Consider the following 18,350-nt stretch of genomic DNA (forward strand, 5'->3'; position numbering starts at 1 on the left):
ACTGTTCTACAAAATAAAACAATTTCAGGGTGCTTAGTCCGCATTTTATTTTTCGTAAAATTGTAGGAAAATGATGAAAAATGGCGTTTTCTTCTTGTCTGTACTACATAAGAATCGGTTTTTATGAGAATTTGACGATTTATTTTAAAATTATTTAGTATATTTATAACCACCTAGTGGGGTTGAAAATCACGAAAATTAAGCAAATATGTCGAGTTAGTAGCAAGTTATGGCGTATATTCGTATCCCGAATTGATTAACGTATTCAGATTTTGTATATGAAGTCTCATTCCCATATTAGGTACATTAGAGTGAAGCAAAATGCAGAAGGGTGGGATGAATGTTGAAAAACTTATCTTTACGTTTTAGATCACACAATCCCGAAATAGTCAATTGTGAAGGTTTTGTATTTTCGAAAAAGTTTCACAACATAATACAGCGTATCTTCTAGTACAATAATTTTGGTGAAAAAGCCTCCAAGAAGTAATTATGGTGAATTACTTTTCTAAAAATAATTAGAGACTTGGCATCATTAGTAAAGTTCTCATTATCTTTATAATTGATAGTACAAAAAATCATCAAATTCTCATTAAACCCGATCCTGACGCACTAAATGCAAAAAGAAAACGCCGTTTTAAAGCATTTTCCTTTTATTTTCCAAAAAACAATATATGGTCTAAGCACATTTGAATTGTTTTTTTTTTTTTTGGAACATTATTATTTTTGATGAATTGCTAAAAATGTCGAAGGTTATATAACAAAAACTTATATAACTCATACCCCTTTTACCGTGGCTATTCACTTTCTTCAACAAAATTACGCCCCTTTATTCGGCTCAACTATTTGAAGTGTTTTCTATACTTTCAAAAAATTATAGAAACCCAGTTTTGAAGAAAATCTAATGAAAAACACCAAAAATTACACTTTTTACTAAGTTTTAATGGCCCTGCCGCCCTTATACTTCAAAATTTGTACAAAATAACTAACCAAACTTCTCCATTTGGATCTCCAAAAAAATAAAAAAATGTTGAAAAAAATCTAAGACAGTTCAGAAGCACTTCCACAAGTATGAATTTGAAATTTTACCCAAAATCGGCCCATTTTTCAAAAAATCAAAATTCGCCACCAGTAGGGAGCGTTTTAGCAAATTCACTCCGAAGAAGAAAATGGTCCTGATACCCTAACCTTTCATTTAAGAAGTGAGCCCGATGACTTTTTTAACATGATGTCATATTGGGACACCCTAGTATACATACATCTGCTCGGATGTCTGTAGGAAACGAACTTACAGACACGCAAATATCGCAATGTTCTCGGACTGCCAAGCAGCACTGTTGGCATTAAGGTCGTCGAAATGCGAGTCCAAACTGGTTTACAACAACTGGCAACTCGGAATAAAGTAATGATATTCTGGGTACCAGGCCACCAAGGAATCGATGGTAACGAAGTGGCCGACAAATTAGCCAGTCGTTTGTTTTACCAGAACCATTTCTAGGTATATCGATCTGTGCCATCTAACTAGAACTTTCGGCTAGGCAAGAGACCAGCTACTAAATGACTGGCGTAACGTAGTAGGCACTCGACAAGCCAAGAAATTGATAAATCCAGATACAACAAGAGCCAAAAAGCTAATTGATCTGAAACGAAAAGATTTGGGTATAATCACAGGATGTAACTACGAGGCCGAAAGCTCGGGACATATTCTCTGCCATTGTGCAGTACTATTTCCTCGAATAGAGCGATACTTCGGAAGGCATCTTCTGATGCCTCACGAGGTATGGCATACCTGTCCCATACGGATCCTCAGCTACATTAATAATGTGCTACCTGGTTGGGATGACTCATGTGGACAAACAAACAACTCGCTTCCAACTACATTAAATTCGGGTAATTTGTAACATGTAGAGCAAACAGGGGCAACCACAAAAGATAACCTGAACTGTGGTCGCAGTGGTAAAGTTTCCCCTAACAAAAAAAATCGCATGTCGAACTCAAATCGAAGAACTTAGCATTCCAAATGCTATCTACCTTTTGTGGGTACCCGATCATTCTGGTATTGCTGGAAATCAATGGGCGGACCAATTGACGAGAGCGTACGCTGCGAATGACTTCGTTGGTCCAGAACAAGTTCTACCACTGCACTGTTGACAAATTGGATAAAGCACAAGTTTCGCTCTTGGGCTGTATCCGATCATGCCAACCATTGACATAGGTTGCAAACGAGTTCAAATAAAAACTTTTCTGCCGAATGTGAGTTCTAAAATGTCAAAGAATTTGTTGCATTTTCCAAGCAAAATTGCAGTATTCTAATCAGGACACTGAGTGGGCATTGCAAACTCAATTATTACATGGATACTATTCAGGGTGCTGAGTATTATTCATGTGATCTTTGTGAATCCAACTTCATATAATTTGATATGTAACTGCCCTGTACTAAAGCAATGGCACATCCGGATTTTTTGTTCTCCGTACATAGATGAACAAATCAAACAAAAACAACCGGGAATCTGTTCTCTTCGGGATATTAAACTAGCAGTAGGCAGATCCATCTAAATCAAGCTGATGACGGTGACAGCTCCGAGCGAACCTAGAGCAACTCTGATCTAAAAACGAAATCAGCATAAGAAACCGCCCAAAAGAACTACTCATTCACTATTGGGATAGTACTACACGATCATGTTAACAGAACAAAGCTATTTGATTCTATTAGGGTTCTCAAAGAGATGCGTAAAATTTGTATCATTTCTGCAATTGGAAGTTTTATGTTGGTTTCAGTTTCTCTACGAATAACACGCACTACCGCTAAGTGATGGCAGAATTATTTTATATTGCAATTATGGTATTTGACTATTTTTTTCACAGTTAAGTGGATGCCCAATCATATTTACCGAAAGACTAGTAGTGGTGCTGGGTACTGTAACTGGTGGCAGCATGATGTCCTTGAATATGGTGAGCAACTGGTGCAATGTGATGAGAAATGCTGGCATGTGCCAATGGAGCATAGTGAATGGGCTGAGCAATCAGTTTGTGCACTGGTTGAGCTATTTTCACATTAGTTGGCACACGGCGTACCACAGCATTGAATCCCCTATGGTGGTCAGCATGATAGTCGACGATGCGTTGATGACCGTCGGAATCGATCAGACTGTACTGCCCGTGGACTTCATCCCCGTGGCGTTTCTCCTGCTGACTCTTGATGTCCCCAGTGTGCTCATCATGCACAGAATATGAGAACTCGTAATTGGCTGGAGCGTGGTGCTCAACCTCTTTTACGATTGTGTGATGAATCGGTGCGGCATGGATGGCGGCCACATGATGTACTGGAGCAATATTATGCTGGAAGTTGGAGATTTGATGCGAAGTTGCATACCCATGCTGAGGCAAAGCTCTTGAACTTGCAAGAGCTAGAAGCACCATCACTAGAACAGACTAGTAATAGACAGAATTTATTATTTGCAGCTAACAATTCTTTGGTAATTATATTACTTCAAATGCCATTGCTTAAGATTCACACCGTGTAGCACCTATCTAAAATATGAACCACTAATTTTCCGAGTCTCGCTCAAAGCCACCGTTATACTTAGCTAATTTTTGAAAACTCCCAGTTTATATACTATTGCCATTTGAAATATTTGAATCAACTTTTCTACTAGTCCATTGGTTGAAACATGCGCCATTAGCCATGTTAAGGGGGGGCGAGACGAGTTTCCACGCTCTTTCTTCGTATTTTATCCAAGAACAACTTTGCCTCCTTCAGTCGGAATTTTCTTAGTCGGAACACCTCGCAGAACATGTTCTACTACTGCAGAAACATTTTAGCGTAGTGCGTAAGCTGTAACGTAAAAAAACAACCTAATTGACACCGATAAGTAGCGTAATGAACAGACAAATGTAATAAATTCCATATCCGTGCGGCAAGCTCCATTTCGTTTCACCAGTGAACCAGTTCTTACGGGCTAAATTATAGCTTCAATAAAAAAAGCTCGACCGTTGGCTGGCGAAATTGAACTTTTCGGCGAGTTGATTTTGTCTTAATACAATATATGCCATTTTATCTTACCTTACCGTTTCATGTAGTTTCGAAACCTCGACCACATCCATCTGGCAGCGGGTGATGCTAAAACAGAATACAAAGTTGCTACAAGCTCAATTCTGTCATTTTATTTCACAATGAATGTTTACGGAGAATTTATGGATTAGTTGCAGTAGTTGTTGTGGTGTAGCGATACAGAGGATTAAAGAAATGACACGTTCCAGCGGATGATTTCAACTCTTAAAATAACATTGCGAAAATCATCCCGACGTATGCAAGCTATGAGATAATTTTCACAAAATATAAATTTGATTTTCTCCTTTAGTAATCAAATTTTATATAGTTTGGAACAGATTATGCTAATAAAATTTAATCATTTTGCATTGGTAAATGGTTGCATTGTGATTCCAAAGGATCTATCGTTCGATTTCAAACGGTTGCAATTTCTTGTTGATAGCTTTTGCGATGATATTCAACAAAACTCACCCTCTTCAAGTAATCCATGTTTGTCGCTGTGCTCCACATAGTCAAACCAAAAACATTGTCTAGCCGCGTAGTATTTGATATTTCTCATCTAATTGATCAACTATTTCTTTTACTTCGTTCCGATGGGTGTGAGGAAGCACACCGGGTTATAACTAGTATTAAATACATTAGATGTGTACAAATTCGGATGTGATTCGCTGTTAATGTAGCATCTTGGGATCAATACGGTCACAGGTTTTTAAAGTAGTACACAAAAACATAAATGTGTCGTTTGTTTCGTTTATTTGAACTATGAAATAACAATAGAAGTCAACATATATTTTTACTCGCTTAAGACCACGGTATCCTATTTAGTAATGGTGGCCAGAGCTGTAACCATGATGGTAGGCCAGTGGTGCTGGCGCCACATGATGGGAAAGAGTGGCATGTGACAATGGAGCAGCAGCATGGTTAGCTAGATGAACTGGCTGGGCAATGACTTTGTGTACTGGTTGAGCAATCTTAACGTTAGCTGGTTCCCTACGGACAACGGCGTTAAACCCGGAATGGTGATCGGCATGGTAGTCTACAATGCGATGGTGGCCATCGGAATCCAGCAGGCTGTACTGTCCATGAACCTCATCTCCGTGACGAGTTTCATGATGGCTCTTGATATCTCCGGTGTGTCCATCATGGACGGAGTACGAGAATTCATAATTGGCTGGGGCATGCTGTTCAACTTCTTTCACGATGGCATGATGGACTGGTGCAGCGTGAATGGCAGCTACATGGTGAACAGGAGCAGCGTGAACAGCGGCTACGTGATGAACTGGAGCAGCATGCTGGTAAGACGAAGTTTGGTGAAGAGTTGGAGCGTGATGTTGTATACTTTGATGAGACGAAGCATATCCGTGCTCTGGGATCAGCCCAGCGCTAACGGCAGCGATTAGAGTGGTCAATAATACAAGCTGCGAAAATGTAAGCATTTTGAAGTATATCTATCATTGAAAATATTTATTTTTACAATACTTTGAAAGCCATGATGACGAAATTGTTACAGAAGGACGTATGATCGACGAATGATGCTAAGGATAGTGATAGCGCCATTTTTATACGTACCCAACTGATTGTAATCAGACCTGGAGAGAATTTTTCATACCGAATAAACAATGACAATTAAGCAACAAACTGGCATCAAGTCTACCTTGATGGGTGTGTTCAACTTTCTCTTTCGAAACAAGCATCTAGATTGAACCCACACCATCTCAAGTAGTTATTTAGGATTTCCTTTTAATCCATATCGACCAAGCTGCAATGTGCAATTTAACTCAAACTTGTTTTATACCGGTTGCACGCCCCCCAAAAATAATTAACTTCAATGTCAATCCGAAAAGTTATTTCTGTTCAAGATCAGGTAGTGAATTAATTTGTATGTAAATGCTATAATATGTTATTGGTAAAGGATAATGCTGTATTCATGAAACAATGATATGATATTTTTATTCGTTTAAACTATATTATTTAAGAATTCAATCAGGCAATTTTATATCTGCATACAACCAACCCTACTTTTTATGCACTGATCTATCACAGATTGTTGAAGGTTCACCGGTCTAATACAAATATACATTATGTTACACTAGTTTTTCTTCGTGACTACTAAATAGTTGTTGCGCAGTCTGCCAGGTAACTATTTTCGATTGGCAAACGCTCATACTTCTACAGTTATTGGTTCACTTGTTGAGATACTTTGCGGCCCAATCGGGTCGTCCTTTGCCATCTCCACTGGGTCCGACATATGTCAACACACCTGCAACAAATGATAGGGAACAATTCATTGGCACGGAAGATGATTTTATAGCTAATACTATACCGATATCAGGGACTAGTTGCTTCCTTTCGGGTGCATTCTTTGGAGCGTCTTCCCACGGAAACAGTTTGAAGGATGCATTTACACCGTTGAACTCACTATCTGTGGCAAAGCTGAAATCGGAAATTATACTGAGTCAAGTAGAAGTTTGTTTCTATATGCATCTAGTTCAAAGTTTGATTGTGCTACTTCGATTTTTGTTAAGTTTGTATCAAGTATGAATTTTACAGAGTGCAGTAAGTTCTTCTCCTATTGGAAATTGCTGACAAATATAAAACAACCCTGAATGAACGTAAAAATATTGCATGTCAAAGATTCATCAATATTTTCTTTACAAAAATGATGCATTTTGGGACCATTCATAAATTACACCACCCCCCCCCCCTCCCTCTCTTATTACGTAACAAATTCGGGGATTTTTTTTCCTTCGGTAAAAACATATTACGTAACGATCTGGCTATCTGGTTTAGTTATGGAGTGTGTAAGTGAAAATCAAACTTCCCTGAAATTATTTGGTTGCTATTTGGAAACGCCCATTGTTAACGAGTTGTATGACCGGCGGCTCAGCGAAAATGTGTGTGATGATTATTGATTCTACAAATGTTCTACCGCCAACTACCAACCACTCCATTCTTTTGAATTCCGTTACATTAATTTTTTGTTCCCTCCGATAAAACTTTCTTTTTGCGGGTACTGAAGCCTGAACGATAGACATACTCAGGCTCAATGAGAGTCGATTTAGATATTTCTCCGATAGCAAAAATGATTACTTTCGATACAAATTATATACATCTAATACAACCGGCCCTTGGATCTACTTCCGGACTAAAGATAAGCTATTTAACATAATCGATATATGCATGATCTAACTAAACAACACTCGGCTGTGTACCAAAAAGTATCTTGTATACATACCGGCCCGGAAAGTAGAGACTGATGGTGTAGTCCCCGACAGGGTCCTTAGTTGCGAAATATGGAATTGGTTCCTTCAAAAACGCTTTGGTTCAGTCAGTGAAAATTGGGGTTTGCAAGCAATTGCGTTCAGCATAAATCTAGGAGTATAAAAAAACAGCTTCTTTTCCATTAGCTTCATTTTGAGCCTCTCGCCGGATCAGCTCTTCCAAACTTTGTTCGTTTTAACCAACCCAGGGACAACTTGACAGATTGTGCTTGTTTCATATATGTACCACCGATTTGATGGTGGCGCTAGTATGCCTTCTCCGTACGAGTACCACGAACAACGACACGAAAAACTTTCAAGAGAAAAGTGTGTTTCGTTACGTGTGTTATGAACGCCGACAATGCGGCTAGAACAACATTTAGAAAAAGCGTATTCCAAAATGTGGATAAAGAAAACTATTATTAGAGAATAAATTTATCCCTGATTGGAAACCGTCAGCAAAGTTACATAAATCTTATTATAAATTTAGCTGGAAGTCGTTGTTTTTAGCAACCGGTTTTCTTCCTGTCCAAAAATGTTTTGGTTTTCTTGTTGCGTGAAGTTTGTAATCGGTAAATCATTGGTCGTTTAAATGAAATATAAATGAAAAACATTTTGGCCAATGAAAGTAAATCACCAAGCATAACAATTCGTGAACCTGCGACATCTTGTTTCAAGTTCATTAAGAACGTCAAAAATTCTAGTATTTTGATCGGGAAAGTAAACAATATATGTAGGATTTTCTACACATTTATCAAAATTGGTTTTGAATAAAATTTGTGTGCTTTTATCAGAATTCTAGCAGCAAACCGGTAGTGCTCGGTTTCAGCAAGAATGCTGCCAGGAATGTATAATTTTGTTCGACTCCTGCCAGATTCATCTTTTGCAATAATTCTGTCCGGAAGATGTTGCGATGGTTTTGGTATGGATCTTTTCAGAATTATTCTGGCATGTTACTCGGCTCTACCGGAGGATTTCATCGATTTATTTTCTTTTAGATTTTTCAAACTCCAATTGGAATATATGTTTCTGTTTAAGTATGGGGGAATAAGGACAGTTTCTAATATGAACAGCGAAATAAATTTGATGATAGAAATGCTTAAATTGTTTATTTTTTAGATATGGAAAATAGTAAATGGGATGCGCCTTTTTCAAATTTTGCTCCATTCGAGCCGCCATGACATCACCAAATCACCACAAAATTTGCTTATGAGTTCAATATATGGGAGCTGTCAAGTTGTCCCCGGGCTGGTTTTAACAGGGCACGTCTGTTCGCCTTTTTATGCTCCGGGGTATGACTTGTGTCATTGAAAATAATTGAACCAACAGGCTTGTATTATAGAAACAAAGCACGGTGTGCAAATGCGGAGAAAATCATGAAAAGTCTTGTCATTGCGGAGAGATTCCGCATGATCTCTCGACATATTCCTCATATAAATTACATGAGAAAAAATTGAAGCACTCTTTTAAGGAACTCTCCTATATTAAATGCTGAATAGAGCAACGCTGCCAACCACGACTAATTTGTACACCCAAAATCCGACGGGTATGTTTCTATTACTTTTGGGTAAGATTCTATTGTCTTTTCGATAACAGACAACGCAACTGCGCATTGCGGTATTAAACTCATATTTCCGCAAAGATAGTAAACGATAGAGTGACGAATTCCGGTTGCTGTCCATGTATGTGTATCAGACAACCGAACCCTTTTACAGTATGTGTCAACCTCGACTATGTTCGTATGTAGGATAATTCGGTTGATTTATATGATAGTGTTAGTATCGGGTCAAACCAACCGGAATTCAGGCGGATTTCTGCCCAAATTCAGTCTGGAATCAGCCTAATATTGATAGAAACCAGCAAGAATCACGGATTTTTTTACTGAGTATTGGTTGGATAGTGAAGTAAAAAATATAGGTAGTTTCCGGATCCGGTACAGATCTCGATCCGGACCAGTTCTCGGAGTTCCCAAACCCGGTCCTACCGGATCCGCACTAGTTCCCGGATCTGGACCAGCACCCGGATCCAGACCATTCCCGGATCTGGACCAGTTCCCGGATCTGGACCAGTACCCGCCCATCCCCTTTTCCCCTTACCAGCTCTGGACCTGAACGAGGTCCAGACTTGATGCTTAGATCCAGACAAGTGTCTGGATCTGGACCCTCAGTTCGGATGCGTGGATCTAAACCGTAGGTCTTGCTTCCCGTACATGATGGGAAGGACTATGCATAGTTTGAGTGCGACGCAGAGACGATTTGAATGTGTTGGTATTGCCGTTTTGGGATTTTTTTGTTGCGACCGTTTTAGTATTAAACGTATTGCTATAAGAGCATTTTTTTTTATTACCGTAAAAGTATTACGACCGAGTTTTAGGTGTACGCTTCCTTGTTCAAAAGAGCGAGAGTCTAACCATCCCATTGTGAAAACATCTTCGAATGGGGCAATAAATTTTGAAAGAGGAAAAGCATTTCCTTCCTCGTAAACACACGAGAGTGTCGCTTGAAGGGTGCTCTTACAAAATCGAAGTAACTAATTGATGGTCTAAGAAATCTTAGAAACTAGCAGGAAATCCCACGTGGGACATAAAAAACCCCAAGTGCCCCTACATTTCAGTCCCGACACTTTTCCCCAGTGTAAAAACACTATACATTTGCATTGTGTAAAATCTGATTAGAACCACCACAAATTTAACAATTTTCGCCAGGGCCGAGTAAACACTATGGAGGAGTATTTTTGGAGATCAAAATGTGCTGTTCTTTCAATCAGATTGACCTTTTTGATCGGTACCAGGTGCTGAAGTGGTTATTTGTTAAGTCCGATTCAATGGTAAAGACTTCTTGGCATTGTTTCCATATACATCGAAGCTAAGCAAGTTCTAGAAGACGGTATGCCACGATGATAACCAATCTGTCTTATTGCGTGGTATTTGCTACAATTTCATTATCTTAAATACGGGAGAAATGACACGAATTCCTACTCCACCAGCGGGTTAGATTTATCATTGTACTCGACCTCGCTATTATTAGCGTGCTCATTAATTGAAAGAGCTACACGCCCATATCCAAAACTTGCTTGGTTTTGGCTTGCTTGATTCTCGACACTGCGATCAAAGCTGAAAACGCGGTTATTGGCACCGGTTCGTCGTTGGATTAACGAGAATTGTTTTGTCTGGTGGCCAAGGCCTACTTTGTGTATTCAATTTAACCTTTGATCGAAATACACGGAACCAATCATCCTATCCCGGCGACAGCAGCTTTGCATGTAGATCCAAATTACTACAATCGACATTTCATGATGAAATGTATATAAACGTAATGATTGTTCTTTTAACACACAAATTTATCTGATAGCATGGAAACTAGGGAGTTCCTGAGTGCAATATCTCAAAAACCATACCAGATTTCCTTTATTTGAGATCTTTCGCATTGCTCCATTTCGGGTAATGAGACGACGGACACTTAGATTAGAATGGTAATGAGAAGGTGGACACTTAGACATTAGAAGATGATATTTATGAAAGATCGCGCAGGTTCAACGAGTTCTTCCGTCTTTCTTGTCGGAATCATTCATTATACGTTGAATGCGCATCTCCGACGTATTGGGGTCGTGGAGAGAGGTCTCTGCGCTTGTGATGACGGTTATCGCGACATTAAACATGTTGTCTGGTCGTGTGCTTAGAGTTTTAGCGACAGATATCCGTTAAACGAATCTCTTTGGCCTGGTTAATGGTTAATCAAATGATAGCTCTTGTGCAAAATTATAAATTTTATATCTAGTCCTTAGAAATATTTTGAATTCCTTGTTTTAAAACTTAGATGTGTCAAAATGTACTCCCCTTAGTATCAATATAAAAAATAGTTTCAATTTTTAAAAAAAATCTAATTATTATCCTAATCTCAATAAAAAAGTGAAATTGTTGTGCGTCGAGAATTTCAGGCGCATGTATTTTGTGCGCGAGACACATTTATACATTGTTTTGTTTTCTAATTTCGAACAACTTTGTTTTAAAATTCTAATTAGTATACACCGTCGTTCTATTTGTTGCTTAATATCAAACATGGTAAGAAATATGTTTAAATACATATAGAAGCACAGATATTCAAACTTGATAAATGTGGCAAAATAATGTTGCGTCCACTAACGCTTAAGACATTACGTAGCATGAACTATAAACTGCTGCTAGGGAGAGAAAGTTCTAGTTTGAGAATTTTATGTTTTATATTATCAAACTGTCGAAATAATGTATAAACTGAACCACCTCAGAACGTGCCGTTACTTGACTCGAAGTTTTGAAGTAGAATACATATTTCCATATAGGGGCCCCGATTCAAAATTTTCGGCAGGAACACCAGATTTTTCTAACGTGAATATTTGCCGTTGTACTGAATGAAAATATAGATTTTTGCGCTATCTGATAGGAAATATGTACAACAATTTTGTAACTTATTCCGTAGAATGTACAATCCTGAAAATAACGGAAATGATGGATGTTGTGAAAACAGTTACTATCTGTGCTATGATTGGTCCGAACCGTTCGACTACAAGCGAGCCAGACAGATTTACGTTCAAAGCTCCACCTCGTTAACGATGGAAGGAAACATTTTTCGCTTGATGACCGGTTCCTTTCACGTTGAACGTGAACTGAGCCGGGTGCAGCACACACTGTGGTCAAAGGGTAGTGTGCGAGGGACGCGGGCGTTGGTTTTCTTTCCCGTCGATGACCGATGAACTTCTTTAGCTTCGAACGTAAGCTGAACTGAGTACAAAACCGGATGTCGTGCCGATGAGTGACGAAATCCCGCTCGGTTTGTACCGGTCTCCAGTTTCCTGACGGCCGATTCCATCGTTTGCTGAGAAAGGGCCACTACACCGAGCGTGTAGATGCAGGAGCACCTGTCTACTTGACAGCAGTGATGGAATATCTTGCCTCAGAAATATTGAAGCAAAAATGCCCATGATAACAATAAGACCAGAAGCATCCTCCGTTATCTGTAGCTAATCATTCGCAATAACGAAGAACTGAACAAATTGTTGTCCGGCGTGACCATTGGCCAGGGTTGTGTTAACTAATACTTATGCCATTCTGCTGCCAAAGAAGACAGAAAAGAAAGCGCCCTATGAAGTCTTTTTTTGGTGGCAGGTTAAACGATGTAGAGAAAGACCAATGGCTTAATAATGTCATAGTAACCAAAGTGCAGTGGAATACACTGCCCAAGAAACAATTTTAGTTTTATTAGCGGTTTTAAGAGACTTATTTTGTAAAACCAGCATTGAAACCTTTAACTCCACGAAAACATCCTAATCAACGCTTCAAGATCACATTCTAACTAGTAGGCCCCATCTACATCTAGTTTTTGAACTTTATTTGAAAATATGCAAACAGAGCCGTAGCAGGGTGGAAGGGATTTTTTTTATGAAGTTTAACGAATATTTAAACTATTCTAAACCCTTTTCCTTCACAGTCTCGCTCGCTACAACAATGAAAAAGTATTGGCAGACTCTTAGTCGCTAATACATAGAGAAAAAAGAGAATCATTGCTAGAGGACTCACCACTTAATCGGCAGCTGCTACGCGAGTCGGTCTTGAATATGGCCTGTATTAAGTTAAAGAGGACCAAGAGCCATTTTGAAATGAATGCTCAAAAACGACATCGCATCAAATGTAGCACTAGAAACACCCACATCTATATATTTTGAGCACTCAAATAGCAAACGAATGCAAATAACAGTCCTTAACTTTCAATGTTAATGATAAGTTATCGAAAAATGAATTTTACTGCAAAAAATACCAGAAAAAAATTTTGGCGCTAAGTTCGGTTTGGCCTAACGCAGGCCATATGGACGAAGCAAAAGCGCAATATCGCGCGCCAGGATACCGAAGTTGCATTATTCTTTTAAGTTAACCTGCAAACTTCAGATCATGAACGGTAACGTCCTTGCAATGCACCTGAAATTTGTGCAGAACCTAGATCTGCAGCTAGTAGTAGGGGAATGTGTTCTGTTGTCGGCACACTTTTGTTTTCGGCTCACAACATTAATCCAATTGAACAATATATGGGAACAAGCATACCAATGGAAAGCTAGAGGTTTTAGCTAATAATTTATGAATGAATTTAATTTATTCTGTCAACATGAAAAAATTTATTAACAATTTAGTAAAATAATATTTTTTTACCATTTTGAAAAATGTGGTCGGTTGTCGGAACCCTATGAAAACTTACTAAAAATGAAAAAATATGAATGAAAATCATCAAGATACGAAAGGAAAAGGAAATTTATTCATTCTAACAACCATTAAAGGCATTTTGAACATCATTCTTCATCAGACCCACAATATGTGCATGTGAAAAACTGGTGCGAATATTACGCACTGCTAATGCACTGACGGATCGCATTCACTGCAATTGAGTGAGCTTCAGGTAATCCATTTTTTGACAAAAGCTTCAGACAAATCAGATAGAAATCCACGTTGGCACGTAGCCATAGGGCTCCCCCTACAGGGTAACCCAGCTCCCCCACCAAATTTTCTGTTCGTGACAATCTGGTATATACAGTGCTACCTAGCGGTAGAAACACGACCAGATGGGCTTTTTTCATACAAATGTAAAACGCTTAGCCGGAAGTCGCTTTACTGGTTTTCAGAATGGTGCCAAAGATCGATCTCTGCTATGTATTCGTAAAGCCCATTCCAAAAACACCCATATTGATTAGGTTATTGAGAACTCAGCATTTGCTACAAAAAATGGGGTGCCGACAACCGACCATGTTTGGGTGCCGACAACCGATTTTAGTAACCCTTTTGAAAACTGAACAAAAAAAAATGTGGCAAAATTTCGATGCCATTCAATGCTGAATCACAAAATAGAATAAATTTACATCATAAATATTCAATACGCATGTTTTTTCGATTGATTTACTTCTTTCTATAACACCAATCAAATCATAAAAAAAAACTTTCAAGTAGAGTTTTACTCGTTCAAAAAATATATTGGTAGTTGAACAGAACATTCGAGTCTGTTTCTTCAGCAATCGGCACAAAAAGATCGTGCTTTTATAACACACAAGTAATATTCATGTCTGCCGGCCGGCAACCGACCACTTTCCCCTATTCTGTGTTGCAGTGGCAACAGTTAGATGGTTAGGATACCGACTTACACCAAGAGGCGGTCTGCCCCAACATCACCGGCAATGGCGTGTACTTCCATGGCAGTGGTGATTGGAGAGTCGGAGCATGAACAAACGTTCCGCTATTGGAAGGCTGACCACGTACAGAGACGGAAAAAGATCGGCGAAATTATGTCGTCAGGTGGCTGCAATCATTGCATCCGCATGCTGGGAGCTCGTCAGCTGACGAAAAAACGCGACACGTATTGTTTTAATATTTCAAATCGTATTACTTTTTTGTTTTCCCTGCCAAATTCGCTTTTTTGGGCCAGTATGTAATATCTTTACACTTTCACGATTTTTAGTTGAGTTTGATTTTCTACTTTGATTCGCCTCAATAACCATTTGACCTTGCTATTTTAAGTTCGAAAAATAAACTTGAATATAGGAACCAATATATCAAAATCAGCAAATATAATTAGGCGATACTTATCACTACTACTTAACGAATCATACCTGCTATTGGACACAAACACCTGCTGATTTTTTCTTCTTGGAGCAATATTCGCACTGGAATGTGATGGTTTCGTGTAATCCGAATTGTCGAAAATGTCGGTCAGCGTATTGCCGTTCTTCATCACACCCTTGGCAAATGGAACCGTGTTCGGGTATTTCGATGTACTGGAATCTTTGGAAAACGAAACCGCTCCGAAAATGTCCTCCACTTTGAATTCCGGATTAGTTTTTTTCGTTGATTTGATCCTGCTTCTAAAATTTGCAGTGGTTTATATTAACATTTCATACAGATTGGAAACAATCAACCATACCCCAATATATCCTCCAGGTCATCTTCGAAGCTGCCCCCTTTCACAGGCTCCCAGCTTCGGCTGAAGTGGTTTCGTAATCCTCGATTGATAGAAGGATTCTTCGACTTGTGCACCTTAATCTCTTCATCCGTTTTTCTGGACAATAACACGGGTTGCTTCGAGAACGCATTATAAACCTTCGATTCGTTCAGAAAATTTTCCATGAACGCACTTTTTTCGTTGTCAGCTTTATTAACGTTTCCATTTTGTTTGTGCAAAAAGAATCCATTATTAAAGTAACTTGAATCGTCACTGTCCACTGCCCGATGAGCACCAAGCTTGCCCAAACTGTCCCCGTTCCTAGTAACAAAAATTTCGTTCACTTTTTCCTTACGTGGTACGGACACTTCCGCTGGCTTTTCCTCGATTTTTACCACTGGCGGTTTAACGATTGAGTAGCTCACCACCGAACTGCCATTGTCGTTCACCCCACTGTCACTTTGTTCAGTTATCGATTTTGTGATACTATTGTTCCGCTCCAATCGACCCTGATGATAGTTGCCACGATTAAGGTTATCGTTCAGGCCCAGATTATAGCTGTTTAGCATTTCATTGAGTACACTATAATTGATGCCACTATGAAATTTACTATTGCTTTTAGCACTACCATTTATTTTGCCGTTATCCAATGAGACATGTTTTTCAACTGGAGGATTCTGAGAAATTCGCGACATGCTTAGAATAGAATTGATTTCATTTAGGTCACTATTACTCAAAGATTTATAAACACTTCCGTTGCTGTTGTTATTGTTGTTATTCACAGTCACACTACTGACATTGTTTGGATTTATACTAAATCTCTTATTGATTCCACTATTTTCCAACTGGGAAACATCAACTATAGAAATCCTTGCGTTAGGTACACCGTTATTGTTCTGCTGTATCTGAGGTAACTGAGAGTTCCCGTTCGGCACGACACCGGCCGAATTCTTCTGTTTCATAGCACCAAAGTAGGGATATTTCAGCGACTGTTGCGCAGTTGGTCGCTTTTCCGGATCCCAACGAAGAAAATCTTCCAACAAATGAATCGCTGGGGAGCCAGCACGTGTTACCAAAGACTCCAGTGCAATTTTCGGACACTCTGGAAAGCGGAATTGTATCGTTGAAGCGAGTTTGTGTCCGTCGGGCCAGTCACTCTGAAATTATACAATGCTTGCTTATCACATCACATTCGTAACAATGAAGCTTATCGAAAATCAGTTAGTTACCTTTTCCGGAGTTCCTAATACGGAGCATATTTTGAACAACTGGTCTACTTCGCTGGAACCTGGGAAAAGAGGTCGAAATGTATAAAGTTCAGCAACTATGCAGCCTACCGCCCACAGGTCGATTGCACTTCCGTATCGGGTGGAGTGGAGTAACACTTCCGGTGCACGATACCTGGCGTTAGTCACGAAAAGAGAAGGACAATAAATTAGGTACAATAAACAATAAATCCGCGATACAATAAATCTGGGTTAGTTAGTTGAAAAACAAAACAAGGGAGTGCCTGATTAGTTGGACAAACAGTGGAATTGAAACTCGTGCAGATAATTGTTTGTTTGCGTTAGCTATTACATTTCCACTCATATTTTTGCAGTTGCAATGATAAACACCATTTTGACCACTTTCTGAAGTGAACATTAGGTCGTATTTGACAGGAGTAGCGAAATTGAGCTGTTCGAAATAGTTAACTACCGTAGTAGTTAACGTAAGTAGGTGTTCCGCGTATTTGCAAACATTTCAGTTTAAGATTCAGACTAGACTTCATTATTTTCATTTCTGGGCTAGTATTTCACCCAGTATCCTAGTTTACGTTGCACATTTCACGTTCTAACAAGAAATGAAACAGAAAAGGATGTGCGCGCAACATAGTGCTGAAGATGGGTCTTCACTTAATCTTAGCTCTTGGACTTGGGTTCGGAACGCCATCACTAATTTAGACCGTGATTTGTCTGAGCAGCCTGACTATCGGAGCAGCACTATACAACTTTGCCGGAGAAGCTCTGTTGAAGGGCCGATAATAATCGCGAATATTTCTGCTTGAAATACAATACAGTGTCTACCTAGCGAGTGAGATTGCACCAATCTCATTTCCCAATAGTAAACACCAGCACCAGCATGTCCCGCCATCAGAGAACCGTCAGCGTAAGAAGTCACGTTTGTTGTTGTTTCTCCATGTAGCCAGACAACCATTCCTCTCGAGAGGGAATCTTCACATGAATTATTCTGTAAGGAAAACTACATGTGAGTGTAATATCGCTGGGAGCAAAAATATCTTCACATCATGTAATTATTTGTGTACACAGGCGTGTATAACTGGTAATAAGATCAACATGGTTACCGTTCCAAAGCCCAGTAACCTGCAGTCTGTATGCACATGGTAGTGCTTCTTGTTTGAGGTTTTGCCAGCCAGCCCGCTCTGCAGATCTAAGACATTTCTTATATGTACTACGGGCTACCTGAAAACCCTGGAGTCATCACGTTGACGCCGGTTCCAAGCTCTTCTCATGTCCTTCTTCATTCTTTCAAGCTCAGCTCCTCTACCAAAGGATTCCCCTAATCGATCTGACAGTACGAAGCTTCTTCGTATGATGCTACTATGAATGAGTTTGTTGTATCCACGACGTCATCAAAATTGTCGTCTAGTTGACTAATTGCGGGATAATATCCATGACATTTAGTCGCCAAGTTTTCCAAAAAGAGGTCCCAGTTTAAAGATTTAGGATTACGATATGTTGACACATTGAGGGTGACATCAAGATAATCGAAAAATAGGTATTTACAATCGGATAAAGACGGTTCAGTTTCATTTGGAACCTGCCAATTTCCCAGCTCTTGCGAAATTATTTCGGAGCAAAGCGTTATGTCTAACACCTCCTCTCTCACATACCTCGCTAAAGTTGGTTTGTTTCCCACATTTGCATCGCTGCCCATAATGAACGGAAGCTTATTTCTGCTACAATATGATACAATGCATTTGAAATCATCAAAAGGAGATGACTCGTTATGCGGTAGATCAGTTTAAGTGTGTTTGAACAGATATCGCGAGTTGTAAGCCCCGATATGAGACACGCGTCAAAAGCCTTATTT

At 39.3% G+C, this 18,350-nt stretch overlaps 3 protein-coding genes across 5 annotated transcripts in view; all 3 read right to left on the bottom strand.

The window, feature by feature from the left end:
* Nucleotides 1–2,816: 2,816 nt before the first annotated feature.
* Nucleotides 2,817–3,751, bottom strand: LOC131678671 (cuticle protein 8-like). The gene is made up of 2 exons (XM_058958915.1): nucleotides 3,487–3,751; nucleotides 2,817–3,429 (listed from the first exon to the last, which is right to left on the bottom strand). Exons 1-2 carry the CDS (start codon nucleotides 3,496–3,498, stop codon nucleotides 2,896–2,898), a joined length of 546 nt encoding a protein of 181 aa, XP_058814898.1. The 5' UTR covers nucleotides 3,499–3,751; the 3' UTR covers nucleotides 2,817–2,895.
* A 979-nt stretch (nucleotides 3,752–4,730) lies between these two features.
* Nucleotides 4,731–5,715, bottom strand: LOC131682512 (cuticle protein 8-like). The gene is made up of 2 exons (XM_058964035.1): nucleotides 5,528–5,715; nucleotides 4,731–5,466 (listed from the first exon to the last, which is right to left on the bottom strand). Exons 1-2 carry the CDS (start codon nucleotides 5,603–5,605, stop codon nucleotides 4,870–4,872), a joined length of 675 nt encoding a protein of 224 aa, XP_058820018.1. The 5' UTR covers nucleotides 5,606–5,715; the 3' UTR covers nucleotides 4,731–4,869.
* Nucleotides 5,716–5,972: 257 nt separating this feature from the next.
* LOC131682505 (uncharacterized) overlaps nucleotides 5,973–18,350 on the bottom strand; it is a 32,966-nt gene continuing 20,588 nt past the window's right edge. For all 3 annotated transcript variants that reach the window (XM_058964023.1, XM_058964022.1, XM_058964024.1), the window contains 5 exons: nucleotides 16,487–16,658; nucleotides 15,240–16,414; nucleotides 14,929–15,180; nucleotides 6,372–6,481; nucleotides 5,973–6,308 (listed from right to left, as the gene is read on the bottom strand). In XM_058964023.1, the coding sequence (XP_058820006.1) occupies nucleotides 6,232–6,308; nucleotides 6,372–6,481; nucleotides 14,929–15,180; nucleotides 15,240–16,414; nucleotides 16,487–16,658 (1,786 nt within the window). In that variant the 3' untranslated portion in view covers nucleotides 5,973–6,231. The remainder of the gene's footprint in view (nucleotides 6,309–6,371; nucleotides 6,482–14,928; nucleotides 15,181–15,239; nucleotides 16,415–16,486; nucleotides 16,659–18,350) is intronic.

Source organism: Topomyia yanbarensis, chromosome 2 (assembly GCF_030247195.1).
Source record: "Topomyia yanbarensis strain Yona2022 chromosome 2, ASM3024719v1, whole genome shotgun sequence".
Taxonomy (NCBI): Eukaryota; Metazoa; Arthropoda; class Insecta; order Diptera; family Culicidae; genus Topomyia; species Topomyia yanbarensis.

Bases quoted from the DNA above. Each gene is read 5' to 3' on its own strand.
- LOC131682512 (XM_058964035.1), bottom strand. From the start codon at position 5,605: ATGGCGCTATCACTATCCTTAGCATCATTCGTCGATCATACGTCCTTC. The intron at 5,467-5,527 runs GTATTGTAAAAA...ACATTTTCGCAG, and splicing joins TCGTCATCATGGCTTTCAAA to CTTGTATTATTGACCACTCT.